General features: G+C 38.6%; 1 protein-coding gene and 1 pseudogene across 1 annotated transcript; one reads left to right on the top strand and one right to left on the bottom strand.

Annotated features, from left to right (window-relative positions):
• Positions 1-5,972: 5,972 nt before the first annotated feature.
• LOC123397447 lies at positions 5,973-8,029 on the bottom strand (annotated as a pseudogene).
• Positions 8,030-9,535: 1,506 nt separating this feature from the next.
• On the top strand, positions 9,536-14,053 carry LOC123399612 (disease resistance protein Pik-2-like). Its single transcript, XM_045094014.1, has 2 exons — positions 9,536-10,381; positions 12,004-14,053. Exons 1-2 carry the CDS (start codon positions 9,552-9,554, stop codon positions 13,994-13,996), a joined length of 2,823 nt encoding a protein of 940 aa, XP_044949949.1. The 5' UTR covers positions 9,536-9,551; the 3' UTR covers positions 13,997-14,053.
• The last annotated feature ends 569 nt before the right edge of the window (positions 14,054-14,622 follow it).

Below are 14,622 nucleotides of genomic sequence, written 5' to 3'. Positions count from 1 at the left end.
TGATTGATAGATTGACACATGCGACAAGGAAATAAGTCAGTTTAAATATTAACTTCAATAGCCTCATTTCATTCGAATTCTATATATATAACTAAGTAGTTGATCCCAACAAATATATTTATCTACATATGGAACTATGGTACCTCAACACCAACCATGTATCCAAATATGAATGTTCATAAGATCAAATATATATATATAAATTATATATATATTTATCTCCTGAACAGAATGCACCCATGTTTATATATAGATCAATTTTTTAGATATAGTGTCACGGTTGTTATTTACACATTTACAAACATGTTTCGTGGATTATAATTTAAATTACCACATTAAAACAGGAAATGACTGACGATGATTATTGGGACTATGAATATTGCGACGACTATCGGGGTTTGTGCAACAGGCCTCACCTGCGAGACGACATGTTCTTCAACATCAAGCTTGACGAGACCTTCGAAGTTTGTATGATACGCAACGATGATAAGTGTTTTTTCATAATTAAGCATGCATGACTTCTATTTCTTTGCTTCAACGTGTAATTTCTATTTTATACAATTTGACTAGTTCCTCCCTTGCCATGCAAGAAGGTGTGTTGGAGAGGCTCAGTTTTGAAGACCAAGAGAGTATGGAGACGAGAAGAGCTAACTTGAGGAATATACATGGTCACACATTTGTGATCAAAGTAATGAATGCAGTTTATAACACAGAAATAGGGTGCCCAAATTGGGAAGATCTTTGCAAGGCATATGGATTTCAGGAGGGTATGGAAATAACGTTCGATCTTCGTCCTGAAGATAATATCTGAGGAAACATCGACATTTGGATGGATGTCGATATGCTTCCTGTTTTACCTCCATGTAAGTTTGTCAACCATATTTGTCAAGTAATTTCCATTCTATATTTAAAAATAGTTGGTGTTCATCCATATACTAAATTTGTTAAATTATAATTTACATTTTTTGTTTCTTCGAGTGAATTACGGAAATTAATTGACACGACACACTACACGTATGGATCACATCTAACTTGGGAGGAGAAGGATGTTCTTATCTATTTTATTATTGGTGTCCTGGTTGGTAGGGAGAACTCCCCCTATAATTTGGGAACTGGCCCAAATTATACATTTTACATGCCACTAGTGCATAGGTTGAGGGCGGATGACATTCGCCGAAATATCTTGGTAAGAGTTTGCTAATTAAGTACGCTCTACTATTGCATGATTGGTGTTGATTACATTGCGCTAACTAGGTTATTATTATGTTCTTCAAAAGCAACTGTCAAATGATGTAGTGCCTCCATTGATGTATTCAGAAGGTCATATGAAAATTAAAAGCCCACTGAGGGCTGAGTTTGATGCTCCATACTCGACTAACCGCAAATAAAAAAGACTCCAAATTAAAGAATGGAGAGAAATAAAGAAGGATCGCAAGCCACAAGTTGGAGACTGTTGGATCTCTCTGCTTCATCATGGAGACATAGGTGTTATTCTGTTTTATGACATTATACCTAGGAACGAGGACTAAGTCTTATGAGAGACAAGTTTTTCTGGTTTATATTAACTTTGGCATGATCAATTAGGATGCATGGATATGATGACTATTATGATGTTTTTCTGTTTTATGAGATTTTAACCTCGTATATGATTAAGATGATGATGAGTTGTTAGATGAGTACGTAAGATGATGATGAGTTATATGACATAATATTTGATTAAAGTGGATGGATGCCCGTGATCGATATATGAAACCCCTAAGACCCTCCTTTCAGAAAAAAATAAAAATCCAGCGTAAGGTTGCATTTTAGTCCCGTTTGGATTCACCAACCGGGACTAAAGGTCCCCGCCCCTGGCGCGCCCAGCCAGCCACGTAGAAGAGTATTAGTCCCGGTTCATGACAAATCGGGACTAAAGGAGGGGGGGGGGGGTCTTTAGTCCCAAGTTAATAGTCCCGGTTGGTGAACTGGGACTATAGGTCCTTATCAACCGGGACTATAGCCTCATTTTCTACTAGTGGCATTACATGGCCAGTCATCCAAGTCACTAATTTGTATCCACCTTGCAGGTTTGCGAATATGCGTGATCACTCGCTCATTGTTATATGACACAAGTTCATCACACTAATAAGGGCGGAGGCGCCCACCCTGATTTGGTCATTAACTATCCAAAAATGACATGGTTTCAATTGTAACAACTTATTTGTACTACGAATACCTACTAGTATATGCACTAACTTCTTTCGTGATCTATTCTTCAGTAATATGAATAGTTAGAACTATATTCAATCAGTGTGTACGTAATTGAATGAGGTGGTAGCGAAATACTGAAGCACTTGCTACAGTATACAAACGGGACCCTGGGTGGTCCATTGGGCTGGATCCGCCCCTGCATGGGTGTTAGCATGCCTACGAGTTAGACATAGTTCTGGTTAGTATGACTTTGCAATTTGTCGGCATTGATATTGTGTGTGTATTTGTATTGTCTTTGTACATCCAAATCACGTAGAGGTCGGGTGTATGCACATGGTGCTTGTATTCTCTTGATGTGAGTTATCAGGCACTAAACACGTCCTTTATCGGAAAAAGAATCCAAAGGCACTTAATTGAAGGCTACAAGTTCATCCATGGCATATTTGAATGAGTTTCGCATATTCACACATAATCGTATGCATGAATAAGTGACATGCTATCAACATAATTGCTCTAAATATTTTTCATAACACATGCATTATTAAAGCAGATATTGAATCAGTAGCCTCTTAATATGTTTATGACTCTAAAAAACAAAGCTGTCATTATCGTTTCATCAGCTAAATGATATATATATATATATAGACACTCTATTATGCCCTCAGGGTGAAGAATAGCTTATTCCTCACCCTGGCCGTTCGACTGAGACAAAAGAAATATCAAAACGCAGAATGTAACTTTCTAGCATGCATGTTGTAAAATTACCTTGACTACTCTTGTAAAATTACCTCACTTCTATTATAAAATTATGATAACATCTTTTAGTGAGATATTGATACGCCACATTTTCATTGCATGCAGAATGTAATTTTACGGCATGCATGTTGTAAAATTAGTTCAATTTTTTTGTACGGTGCTAGACCAACTCCTTCTCATAGTATAATATTACCTTAGGTGTGTTCTTTCTTATGTTTTCAAGTAGGATTGGACCGGGGTGAGTTATTCCTCACCCAGGGTGACGAATATGGTCGCGCTATATATATATATATATATATATATATATATATATATATATATATATATATATATATATATATATATATGGTCGCGCTATTCGTCATCCTGGATAAGGAATAGTTATTCTTCACCCCCTCTGTTTTAACATAAATACACCATAATTTTACGTTCCGTAAATTTTGTCTTATTTTATACGTAAAAAGAGACCGTGAAAAAATATAATCAATGTAAAAATATTTTATGTCACATAAAATTAAGAACATACAAAAATAGTGCAAAAAATACAATAAGCTCAATTTATTTTGGTCTTGTGACCTATATTTTTGTTTTTCTTTTGTCAAATTTTACGTAGTGATTCGATATAAATGTAAATATTTGTATTTCAAATGTAATTTATTTGTAAATTGATCATAAGATTATCTCGGATGAAGAATAAACTATTCTACACCCTGGGTGATGAATATAGTTTATATATATATAGGATGACCGTTTGAGACACCTAGACGTCCAGGCTCCTTACCCCGCAGCCGTTAGATGGTGACCGATTTACATTGCTGATTTTGATTCAAGTATAAATGGATTACTCATTAATGTGATTTTAAATGACATTATTTAATAGGTATGGTAAGCCTCCACGCATGCATGGCAACCATTTATGGTTTAAATTAATGGAAAGTTTTGAATGCAATAAACCTTCCAAATTTTCAAGCATATACGTGTATCATACCTTAAATACATCTCTATTAGGTATGTACACACAACTTTTATGTTAGAGTATGCACAAATAAAATTCACGTCGGAGTATATACATTTATGGAGGTATGTACGCATACATTTTACGAGGGGTATATAGATTTATGAGTTTACACACATAAAGTTTATGACGATGGTATATATATTTATAGGTCTGTATACATAAATTTCATATCAAGTTTTGCATTTTTCGTGCGGATTTGCGTATGTTATGTTCATGGCTACATTTTTTGCTCCGACTTTGAGTATGCACATGGATTATATAACATTCATCTTGTTTAGGAATGGAATCAATTGGCATGTGACGTTTTGGTAAGAAATTAGTTGCTGCATGGAAAGTTTGAAAAGTGATGTAATTAATGTGGATGAGAAAGAAAAGTTTTGCCATTCTTGATCTAGGTGCACGGGCACCTAGGTGTATATGTATTTTTCATATATATATATATATATATATACATATATATATATATATATATATATATATATATATATATATATATATATACATATATATATATATATATACATATATATACATACATATATATATATATATACATACATATATATATATATATATATATGTATATATATATATATATATATGTATATATATATATATATATATATATATATATATATATATATATATATATATATATATATATATATATATATATATATATATATATATATATATATATATATATATATATATATGATGGCCGTTTGGGGGACCTAGGTGGCTGGGCATCTTGCTTATAAACCGTCGGATTACGCTGAGATGTGTGCACTAGTATTAGTACTAAAATGTTTTATTAGGAAAGAATTATTGCTAATTATTGCTTCAGATTTAATAGCCACATTAGAATAGAAAGAGAAAATAAACAATTAATAATCACATGCATGGTACATGCACGTTTCTACACATAATATAAGTCATATTTTATTGCTGTGTTATAACTTTTTTTAGTGAAATGTATGTCACATGATACTATATTCATTTTACAATTTTAAAAACAATAGTTTGTGCGTAGAACATCTCAGGTATATATATACCTCAAAAAAAGAGTATAGCATTATTAGGTATGTCACCATTAAAAAATATTATTATGGATTTGCCTTCAAGGCATATACCTGCACTAATTGAGAATTGAGTCTGTGCGTACAATATCTTAGGTATGTATGCATTCTCTATATCATTTTCACTAGAGGTATATCATTGTATTTAGAAAAAATTCTATATATTTTCGCATAGCCAGGTATATGGGCCGACCAAGTATATATATTATTTTCCTACCTTTTTTCACATGAACGAGTATATACGTCGGTCGAGTATGTAAAATATTTTTCTACCTTTTTCACATGAACGAGTATATACGTCGGTCGAGTATGTAAAATATTTTTCTACCTTTTTCACATAGCTGGGTATATACATGGACATGGTATTTACATATATACTCATGATAGTTTCAACGTATCTACTTACTCATGATACATACTAGTAAATGTGCCCGTGCATTGCTACGGGTGACGATGTAATTAAACGAATCAAACAAATGATGAAGTTAAATGGATGAATTAGAATGCATGAATAATATCATGAGGTGACACTAAGACCTGCAAATTTTATTCAACGGGAGAAAAAAAAACATTGCTCACTCCTAACCAATATATAAGTGTAGCTCAAGACCCATTTCCTAGGTCCACATTTTTCTATTTGAATACGAAAACCGTGTTATCACTTATTATTATCCTCTTTTCGATCCTTGCCAATGATGGCTACCGTGTTCACCTGAGCATGGTGAGTCTCAAGGCGGTGAAGTCGACCATGACCATACACATGTCACTGAGTCACGCTAATGCAAGAAATAAAACTTTGAAAAACAATATCATCGAGCTAGAAGTGAGGCCCACCCTTCGCAGTTATCTCCTGCTTGAATGAAATGTAGGTATCAAAGAGTCGGTTATTGATTGTGATGAGAACCTTTCTTGAGTTAAAATGGAGGACATCATTTACCAGGTGATAAACCGGGTACAGATCCACAATGTTGAAAGTATGTTCTTAGTCGAAACCAAAGTGAGGAAATGAACAAAAATACCTCATCCCTGTCAAAGTTATCTCCACTATGCGGATCAAAGAGCACATCTCCGGAGGCAAGTTCAAAGCATATGCATGCAAAGGACCACAGATCGACAGATGTAGAATACTTGGAGCCCAGAAGGACCTCAGGACATCTGTATTGCCTTGTTTGGATATCACTTGTGAACTCCTTGTACGTCCAACATGCATTTCCGAAGTCAACCAGCTTGCAGCGTAGTTCAGCTTCCATCGCTGCCCTCATTTGTTGTACTCAGATCTCCCTTATCATCTGATTCGTCTATGTCCACGAATGCCACTGCCCCATTGCCTTCTGAAGTTGAAGCAACTACATGTTTGGCTTTCTTCCGGATCTTCTTCTGTTGGTTCCTGGTGACGCCACTACTCGTTGATGGTCGGGCAGGAGCCCTTGGAGGTGGCTCGATGGCCCTTGCAGCAGGCGACACCAGTGGCACACCTGACTTCTAGGGATCGTTTGAGGGGTCAATAGTGGACACGAGGAATATGTTTTCGGGCTTTAGGTCAGTGTGGATAATGGAAAGCTCGCGGTGGAGGTAGTCAAGGCCAATGAGCACATGTCGGCATATCTCCTTAACCATTGGAAGCGGAATGCCACGATAGTCCATGTACTTTATTAGGGTGAGCAAGTTATCAACAAGAAACTCAAACACCATGCAGACATGGCTCCCATTGGGGCTTGTGTGCTTGAAGTGGTCAAGAAGCTTAACAACACAACGGGAGTCTTCAAGGTCACCATCAGCAATCTGCCTCAAGATCTTGATCTCATCCATGGCAGCCTCCGAGTAGTGTTGTGCGCTCTTCTGCACCTTCACGGCCACATACCTCTGCACAGATAACCAAAAGATTCAGAAACGCTGGACACGAGCAGCCTGAGCCTCTAGGCAAGTGGCGTAAAACATCAGAATATCTCGTGCAGTGCGATAGGATTGACGGATAAAACAGTAATAATGAGAAATTGATTTAGCTATTCTGCATATGAGCTCTGCGACAAAAGAGCGAACAGTTGGTGGGCAGGCAGACAACTGCATCCAGATCAATATTTTTTTCCTACATATCCTCGTCGTGAATCCTAGAGGCAGCGGGGTGATTTTAACACGGGGTTTCACGGCGAGGCGAGGGGGTGGTGAGCACGTACGGAGTGGGCGGTGGAGAAGTGGCCCCAACCGAGCTTCGACTGCATGACGTAGGCGCCCTGCTTGAAGTTGTTCCCGGGGCGGACGACGTGGTAGCCGCCACGGCCGTAGTTCTCGGTGCCCTCGTCCTCAGAGGTGTAGATGATGTTGCCCACGTCCCCGTCCCCGTCCCCGTTGGCGGCGGCTGCCGCCTTCGCCTCCTCCTCCACGCGGTGCCGGCTCTCCGCCTCCTCCGCCGAGCGGCTCGCCCGTCGGAGCCTCGACCATCGCGCGGGGAGGCCCGGATATGGGGCGGTGGCGCGCGGGGACGGAGGTGAGCATTGGAGGAGTTGGCGCCGGCGGCGCACGCCGCCGTGGTAGGGGGTGGTGGCGCGCTGGCGATGGAGATGGGAGGTAAGGTCGTGGGTGGTCTGGTGTTTCTTTTTCTCCCGCACATACCGATTCAGCTTCACTTATCAATTGGATTGCTGGTTAATTTTAGAAAACACCAAGGACTTTTTTTAAAAATCACCGCGGTGGTTTTCCGATGGAAGCGATAGCCTCTTTATTATTAGGTAAAGATATCTTCTATGTATACGATGGAAACGTCTTTTTTTAGTTGGATATAACCCTTATTTTTGTTGTAATATATTCGGTGTCTTTCTATTACACATATTTGTACGTGTCTCTTGGAGATAGATTATTTGTCAAAAAATATTAGTCCAAAGATTGTTCAATTCGAATTGGGTACAGATGGTTCCACTGGAAATTAATTCGTGTGCTTCCAAATCTGTACGTGCGTGTCCTCGCCTAATGTAGAATGTAGCACGTGCATGCTTGTTTGGTTACGCGTATTGCCGCAGAAAACCAATGTGTGTGCTTTTAAGTTTGGACGTACAATAGTGTACTTCTCTTTCCTTGCCTAATATTCGCACCTGTAATAGTATAAATCTAGTCCTTGCCTAATCCTTTAAAAAAAAACTCATTGTCTTATCTTCACCGTTGGTACATCTTAGTTTTAGAGTGTCAAATCACAACTGTTAACTTTCTATCGTTTTAAGTGCGAATCGTTTTTTTCTTTTGCGTTGCAGATAAATGATGTAGCACGGGTTGAATAACAAAAATTACATGTTTTTTTATATAAAAATGCCGCGGTGGGTTTTACAACGGAAGCAATAGCCTCTTTATTATTAGGTATAGACTAGATTTACGTACATACTCATAATATTTTTAAGGTATCTACATATATATGACATTTTTAAGTATGTTAGTAGGTATTTGAGCTACCCGAGGTATAGTTATAATATTTATTTTGTATAATACCTTGTGTATGTGTACATCTAATACCACGGGTATATTTTTTCTATTAAGTATAATAATTATGCTATGTGTATATTTTCATTAGATATAGTAGCCCGTGTATGTGTATATTTCCATTAGGTATAATACATTAACATAATATTTCAAATGGAATTATTGTTAGGATAGTAGTGCATGCAAACGAAAAATGGAAATCAATCATTGATAATAAACGATAGTAGTGCATGCAAATGAAAAATGGAAAGCTATTATTTCATTTATTGCACGTCATGCACTAATAAAAATGGCTTGCCATAATAGACGTCTAGGTGCCCAGGTGCCCCAAACAATTTACCTGTTGTTGAAATACAGGAATGACATATATACTCAGGCACCGACCAAGTATATATATATGGGGGTGTTGTTGAAATACAGGAATGACATATATACTCAGAAGACTAAACGCTTGCAGCAGCTTGATGCATATCATTGTCAAGTAACAGAAGTTGTTGAAGCCAGCCTCCAAGTTGCAGCAGTGTTTAGCTGTAGCTCCATCCATTTTTCAATTTGGAGGTCAACGCGAGGGGGTAGCGGGAGTTGCCTGGCACCAAAAAGAAACTAATAGATGTTGTGGATTTTGTTTTTTGATCGATGTACATGTGGCCGGCAAGTTCTTGGTTTGACTGCTAACTTGTATACATGTTAATAAGGTTCTACCTGTCGGAAACCCAGTTGCCAGAATACATACGTTGGTCTTAATTCAGCCACTGTTCGGTGTGTCAAGCAACCGCCCTTCTTTTGATTGCCAGCACAACTACCTTTGTTTGGTGGCAACAACTGGTCTCTCTCTCTATATATATATGTGATGATGCCGTGCAGGGTCAACTGATCGGTAGAGGGCATCGATGCAGAATGTGGTGGCAGACTAATGCTACATTTGTTAGCACGTCCTCATCTATAGCACAAAATATGGACTGATTAAACATACAAGTGGCCGCTAATACTCCAGTCTAGCACACAAACACCTAGAAGGGCAGAGAAAGAGAGTAGCAAGATCAATGGAGGTTGTGAGCGCCGCACACGGTGCGTTTGGTCCTCTGCTGGAAAAGCTCACCGCCTTGCTCGTCGACGAGTATGCTAGGCTCAAGGGGGTCCGTCGCGAGATCCGCTCCCTCAGATCAGAGCTCAGCAGTATGCACGCTGCACTCAAAGAGTACACCAAGCTAGAAGACCCAAATGACCAAGTGAAGACATGGATATCGCTGGTGAGGGAGTTGGCCTATGATACCGAGGATGCCTTGGACAAGTTCGTCCACCAGCTTGGCAATGGAAGTGGAAGGCACCACGGTGGTTTCAAGAAGTTCTTTCGCAAGACCGTTAGTCATCTCAAGACGCTTGGGTCTCGCCGCGGAATTGCTGACCAAATCGACGACCTCAAGGACCGCATCAAGCAAGTGAAAGAGCTCAAGGATAGCTACACTATTGATGGTTCTCGTTCTAGCGCAACTCGCCATGGAGTCATGGATCCCCGACTTCACGCGATTTTTGCTGAAGAGGCACACCTTGTGGGTATGGAAGGTCCAAGAGACGATCTTGCTAACTGGATGGTGGAAGAAGGAAACAACTCGTCCAAACATTGCAAGGTGTTGTCTATTGTTGGATTTGGTGGATTGGGAAAGACAACATTGGCAAATGAGGTTCGTCGGAAGATTCAAGGACAATTTCATTGCCATGCTTTTGTATCAGTCTCGCAAAAGCCAGATATAAAGAAAATCATCAATGATGTGATCTCTCAAGTGTCATGCGTAGATGGATCCACAAAAGATTCCATGGGTTGGGATGAAAATAAGTCCATTGCGAAGCTAAGAGAAATGCTACAGGATAAAAGGTAATATTGACCTTTATTAGGTCCCTTCAAACTTTTATAGCCATCCCTTTACTTCCTAATTAGGTTGATTGATTCACACTTAATATAGATTATAGAGTAATCATATCACAAAAGCATTTATTACAATCCTTCTGTTATTCACTCACTCGATTGCTACACACAATATGAAATAGTGTTATACCCAAAACATTCATAGCCAGTGCTTTAATCCTTAATCCACTTGTTGATGGCTTCCCGCTTAATTAAGTACTCCTACAACTAGCTGTGTGCATCCTTGGGATGCAGAGGCAGGGGTAACCCTTTTTTGAAGAAAAAAAGGTACTCAGACAACTCAAAATATTCTCTCCCACTTTCAAACAACGACTATGGCCAGGTTTGAAACCACTCGCATTATATAATCTACCTTTTGTAATCTATTATTTCTTCAAACAAGACAAATTATGCTGTAGATTGTAAAAACTAGATGGACAAATTATTAAAAACTCACAATCTACTCTACCCCAGCTAAAATCAGATTATGAATTGCTAATGACCCATCATCCTTGTAAAGTTGGAGATAATTATATTTCTACCACCGCCATCCTCCTCTTCTTTTAAAAAATAGAGAGCAGACAAGTAATTATGCAATGTAAAACCTGAATTACAGTTTATACAATCTGGGCTCCAAAAATGCCCACCTAGATTATTTTTATAAAGCAGATTATATAATCTATTTTTATAATCTAGATTATCATAATTTATTGTGGTTTCAAACAGGGCCTAAACCTGTACAAACGCACAAGTAGGATTATACTGGATACCCTTCCGTTCGTTGCCATCTTAGTCTTATGTCTGAGTTAGTTACCCAATTCAAAAACTTGTAGATGTGGAAAAATTGATAACTTGAAACATATGTTTTCACGACTATCACAGGCTAGTTCACTCTGGTGTGAGTTGTATATACGTGTGTGCATTTTTTTAACTTAGGCTAGCTTCTAGACCAACTCATTGCTGCATGCATGGCAAGTGAAGCAATACATATATCTGTCATTTGTGGAATATGTTCAGAAATGGTAAATAAAAATACACCAAGGAGATATTTTGGATGTGATAATCTGTTGAATAGAGATGGGTTCCAATAGTTAAAACTTTAATAAACTATGGGTGTTGTACATATGTATGGTAGACTTCATATAGAAGCAAAAGTGCATAACATGTATGCTTAACTAACTAGTAGTTGAGAACCCTGTTTCGCAAATAAAAGAAGAGAAATTGAGCACCTAAGGAATTATGCTAAACTGTAGTCTCATACCATGTTCATTACGTTTACTCTGATGTTCATATAGACTCAAATAAGCATTTAAAAATAATTAAACCTCATTAAGCAACGACTCTTAACTAAAGATTGTTACTTGTACTCGAGTGACTATAGATAAGTTCTAGTCATAGTTAAAATTTCAATGAAGTTAGTATACTGCATACATAAGATAAATTTATATGAAGCACATAAGAAATAAGCATGAAGAAAATTTTAATTACTTCATATAAGTAGATGAAGCATGTGCAATGTTGGAGTCTCATGACATGTTTGTGTTTTCAAGTTTTTATCGTTGTTTGTTGATGCCATCTGCTATTTTGTTTAGGTATCTCATCATCATTGATGATGTATGGTCTAGACAATCATGGAACACTATCAAGTGTGCCTTTCCGGAGAATAATTGTTCTAGCCGGATTATAGCTACCACCCGCATCATTGATGTAGCGAAGTCATGTTGCCTGAATACTGATGACCGCATGTATGAAATGGAGGCACTAAGTGATCTTCACTCTAGGAGATTATTTTTGAACAGAATATTTGGCTCTAGTAACTGTTGTCCTGAAGTGTTGAACAAAGTTTCGGATGAAATTCTTAAAAAATGTGGAGGCCTACCACTGGCAATTATCAGTATATCTAGTTTGTTGGCGAATAGGCCAGCTATGAAGGATGAGTGGGAGAATGTTAAAAGATCAATTGGTTGCGCACTAGAAAATAACCAGAGTCTAGCGGGAATGAGTAGCATACTATCTCTTAGCTATAATGATCTTCCACCTAATCTCAAGACATGTCTGTTGTATTTAAGTGTATTCCCTGAGGATTATGTGATTGAGAGAGAGAGGTTAGTCAGGCGCTGGATAGCAGAGGGCTTTATCTCAGAACAACGTGGGCAGAGCCAACAAGATGTTGCGGAGAACTACTTTTATGAGCTTGTCAACAAAAGCATGGTTCAACCAGTGGACATTGGATATGATGGTAAGGTTCGTGCCTGCCAAGTACACGACATGATGCTTGAAATTATCATTTCAAAATCTATTGAAGATAATTTTATCACTGTGGTATGCGGAGGTCAAACAAGTTTGAAAAATCATCATTGTTTTATTCGCCGACTATCAGTTCAGCACATTGATGAGGAGGTGCTATCAACATTGGCAAATGAAGATTTAAGCCATGTTCGATCTCTGACAGTAACATCATCTGTTTGCATGAAACACTTTCCTAGCATTATTGAATTTGAATCTTTACGTGTACTGGACTTTGAAGACTGTCAAGGTTTACAGGAGTATGATATGACCAATATAGACAAATTATTCCAATTAAAGTACCTCAGCTTTAGGGGCACGAGCATGACAAAGCTACCATCAAGGATTGTCATGCTACATAATCTAGAGACCCTTGATCTTAGGATGCAATCCATGCAACAAGATCTGCCAGCTGGAATTGTTCTGCTCAATAAGCTACAGTATCTACTCACTGAAACACATCATAAGGTACCTAATGGGATCACCAATATGAGGAGCTTACGGGTAACCCCAAATTTTCATATTACCAAGAGTTCATTGGATGCAGTGGAGGAGCTTGGGAACCTAACCATATTGAACAAACTCTCTTTGTACTTATCCGATGGATATAAGTACAAGAGGCATGAGGAGGTGCTACTCTCCTCACTATGTAAGCTGAGCAGCTGTCAACTCCGGTCTTTATATATAAGTAGGGAATGGGGTTCACTCAACTTTATAGATTCTTGGTCCCCTCCATCCTCCCTTCAGATATTTCATATGTCTAGCAACATGCATTTAGCAAACATTCCAAAGTGGATTTCTCCGGGACTCACAAGCCTTGTTAATCTGGACATCAATGTGACTGAACTGAGGGAGGAGGGTTTGCACATTCTTGGTTTGCTCCCATCGTTAATGGATCTAGCATTGTGTTTGCGTTCAGGAGGAAGGAAAAAGCTTACCGTAATTGGATTCCCATGTCTCAAGAGGTTTAACCTCTTTAGTTGGGATGGGGCATATGTGGCGCTCACCAAAGGGTCCATGCGGAATCTTGAGGAGTTTCTGGTGTCTTTTGATGTGTCAGTGGCCAAAGCATATGGCTTCTATTTAGGGATTGAGCATATCCCATCTCTCAAACTAATACAAGCAGTTCTTCGCAATGAAGGTGCCACACATTTGGAATCGAAGACTGCAGCCGCTGCCATCAGGAAGGAAGCAGGTGCCCATCCCAACCATCCCGAAGTCTGTATTTTGGAGGAACCGGATGAAGATGAAGATGACAATGAAAAGACTGATAATGATGAGGATATAATTAAGCAGTGAGGAAGGGAATTAAAATAGTCACTCTCCCGCAGATGAAATGGTCCTCAAGGTCAAGAGGTACAAAAATGTTTTTTCCCCTTCAAATGAAGTACAGTACATGATACAGTTTGGTTTTTTCACAACTGCTGCATGCTTCTCGAACTCACATGTTGTAATATTCTAGCTTTACGAGCAATGATGATGTGCCGCTGGCTGGCTAGCTTGGAATGCCACAGAGAAGGAGGCTGAAGCTACTATTTCTTGCACTTTTTGGTAGACCTATATGCTGTATTTTGTAATCGGGATTATTTCTGTATGTACTCCGTCTGCTTGTTGTTATGTAACCTGAAACAACACTCTTTTCGTAAAGTTTTTATTACTGCATTTCATATATAGCCTGGCGTCCGAGACGGAGTGGTGCTCGACTAGGACTCGGACCGGTGCTCGCTGTCTGTATTAATAACTATATAAACGTGCGGCCGGCTCGCTCGCATAACCACCAGCCTATTGCAAGCAGGACGCAACTGTTAGGACAAAAATGAAACCGTCACGCTCCGGCGATCACCGGAGACAAGGTATGACGAGAAGAATATGAACACAGAGTATTTTCAGACGCTCGAACACCTCCGTCGCGCGAACGGCTCATA

The sequence above is a fragment of the Hordeum vulgare genome, chromosome 5H (assembly GCF_904849725.1).
Source record: "Hordeum vulgare subsp. vulgare chromosome 5H, MorexV3_pseudomolecules_assembly, whole genome shotgun sequence".
NCBI lineage: Eukaryota > Viridiplantae > Streptophyta > Magnoliopsida > Poales > Poaceae > Hordeum > Hordeum vulgare.
The sequence above is the reverse complement of the archived record's forward strand: the minus strand, read 5'-3'. Positions and strand labels throughout refer to the sequence as shown.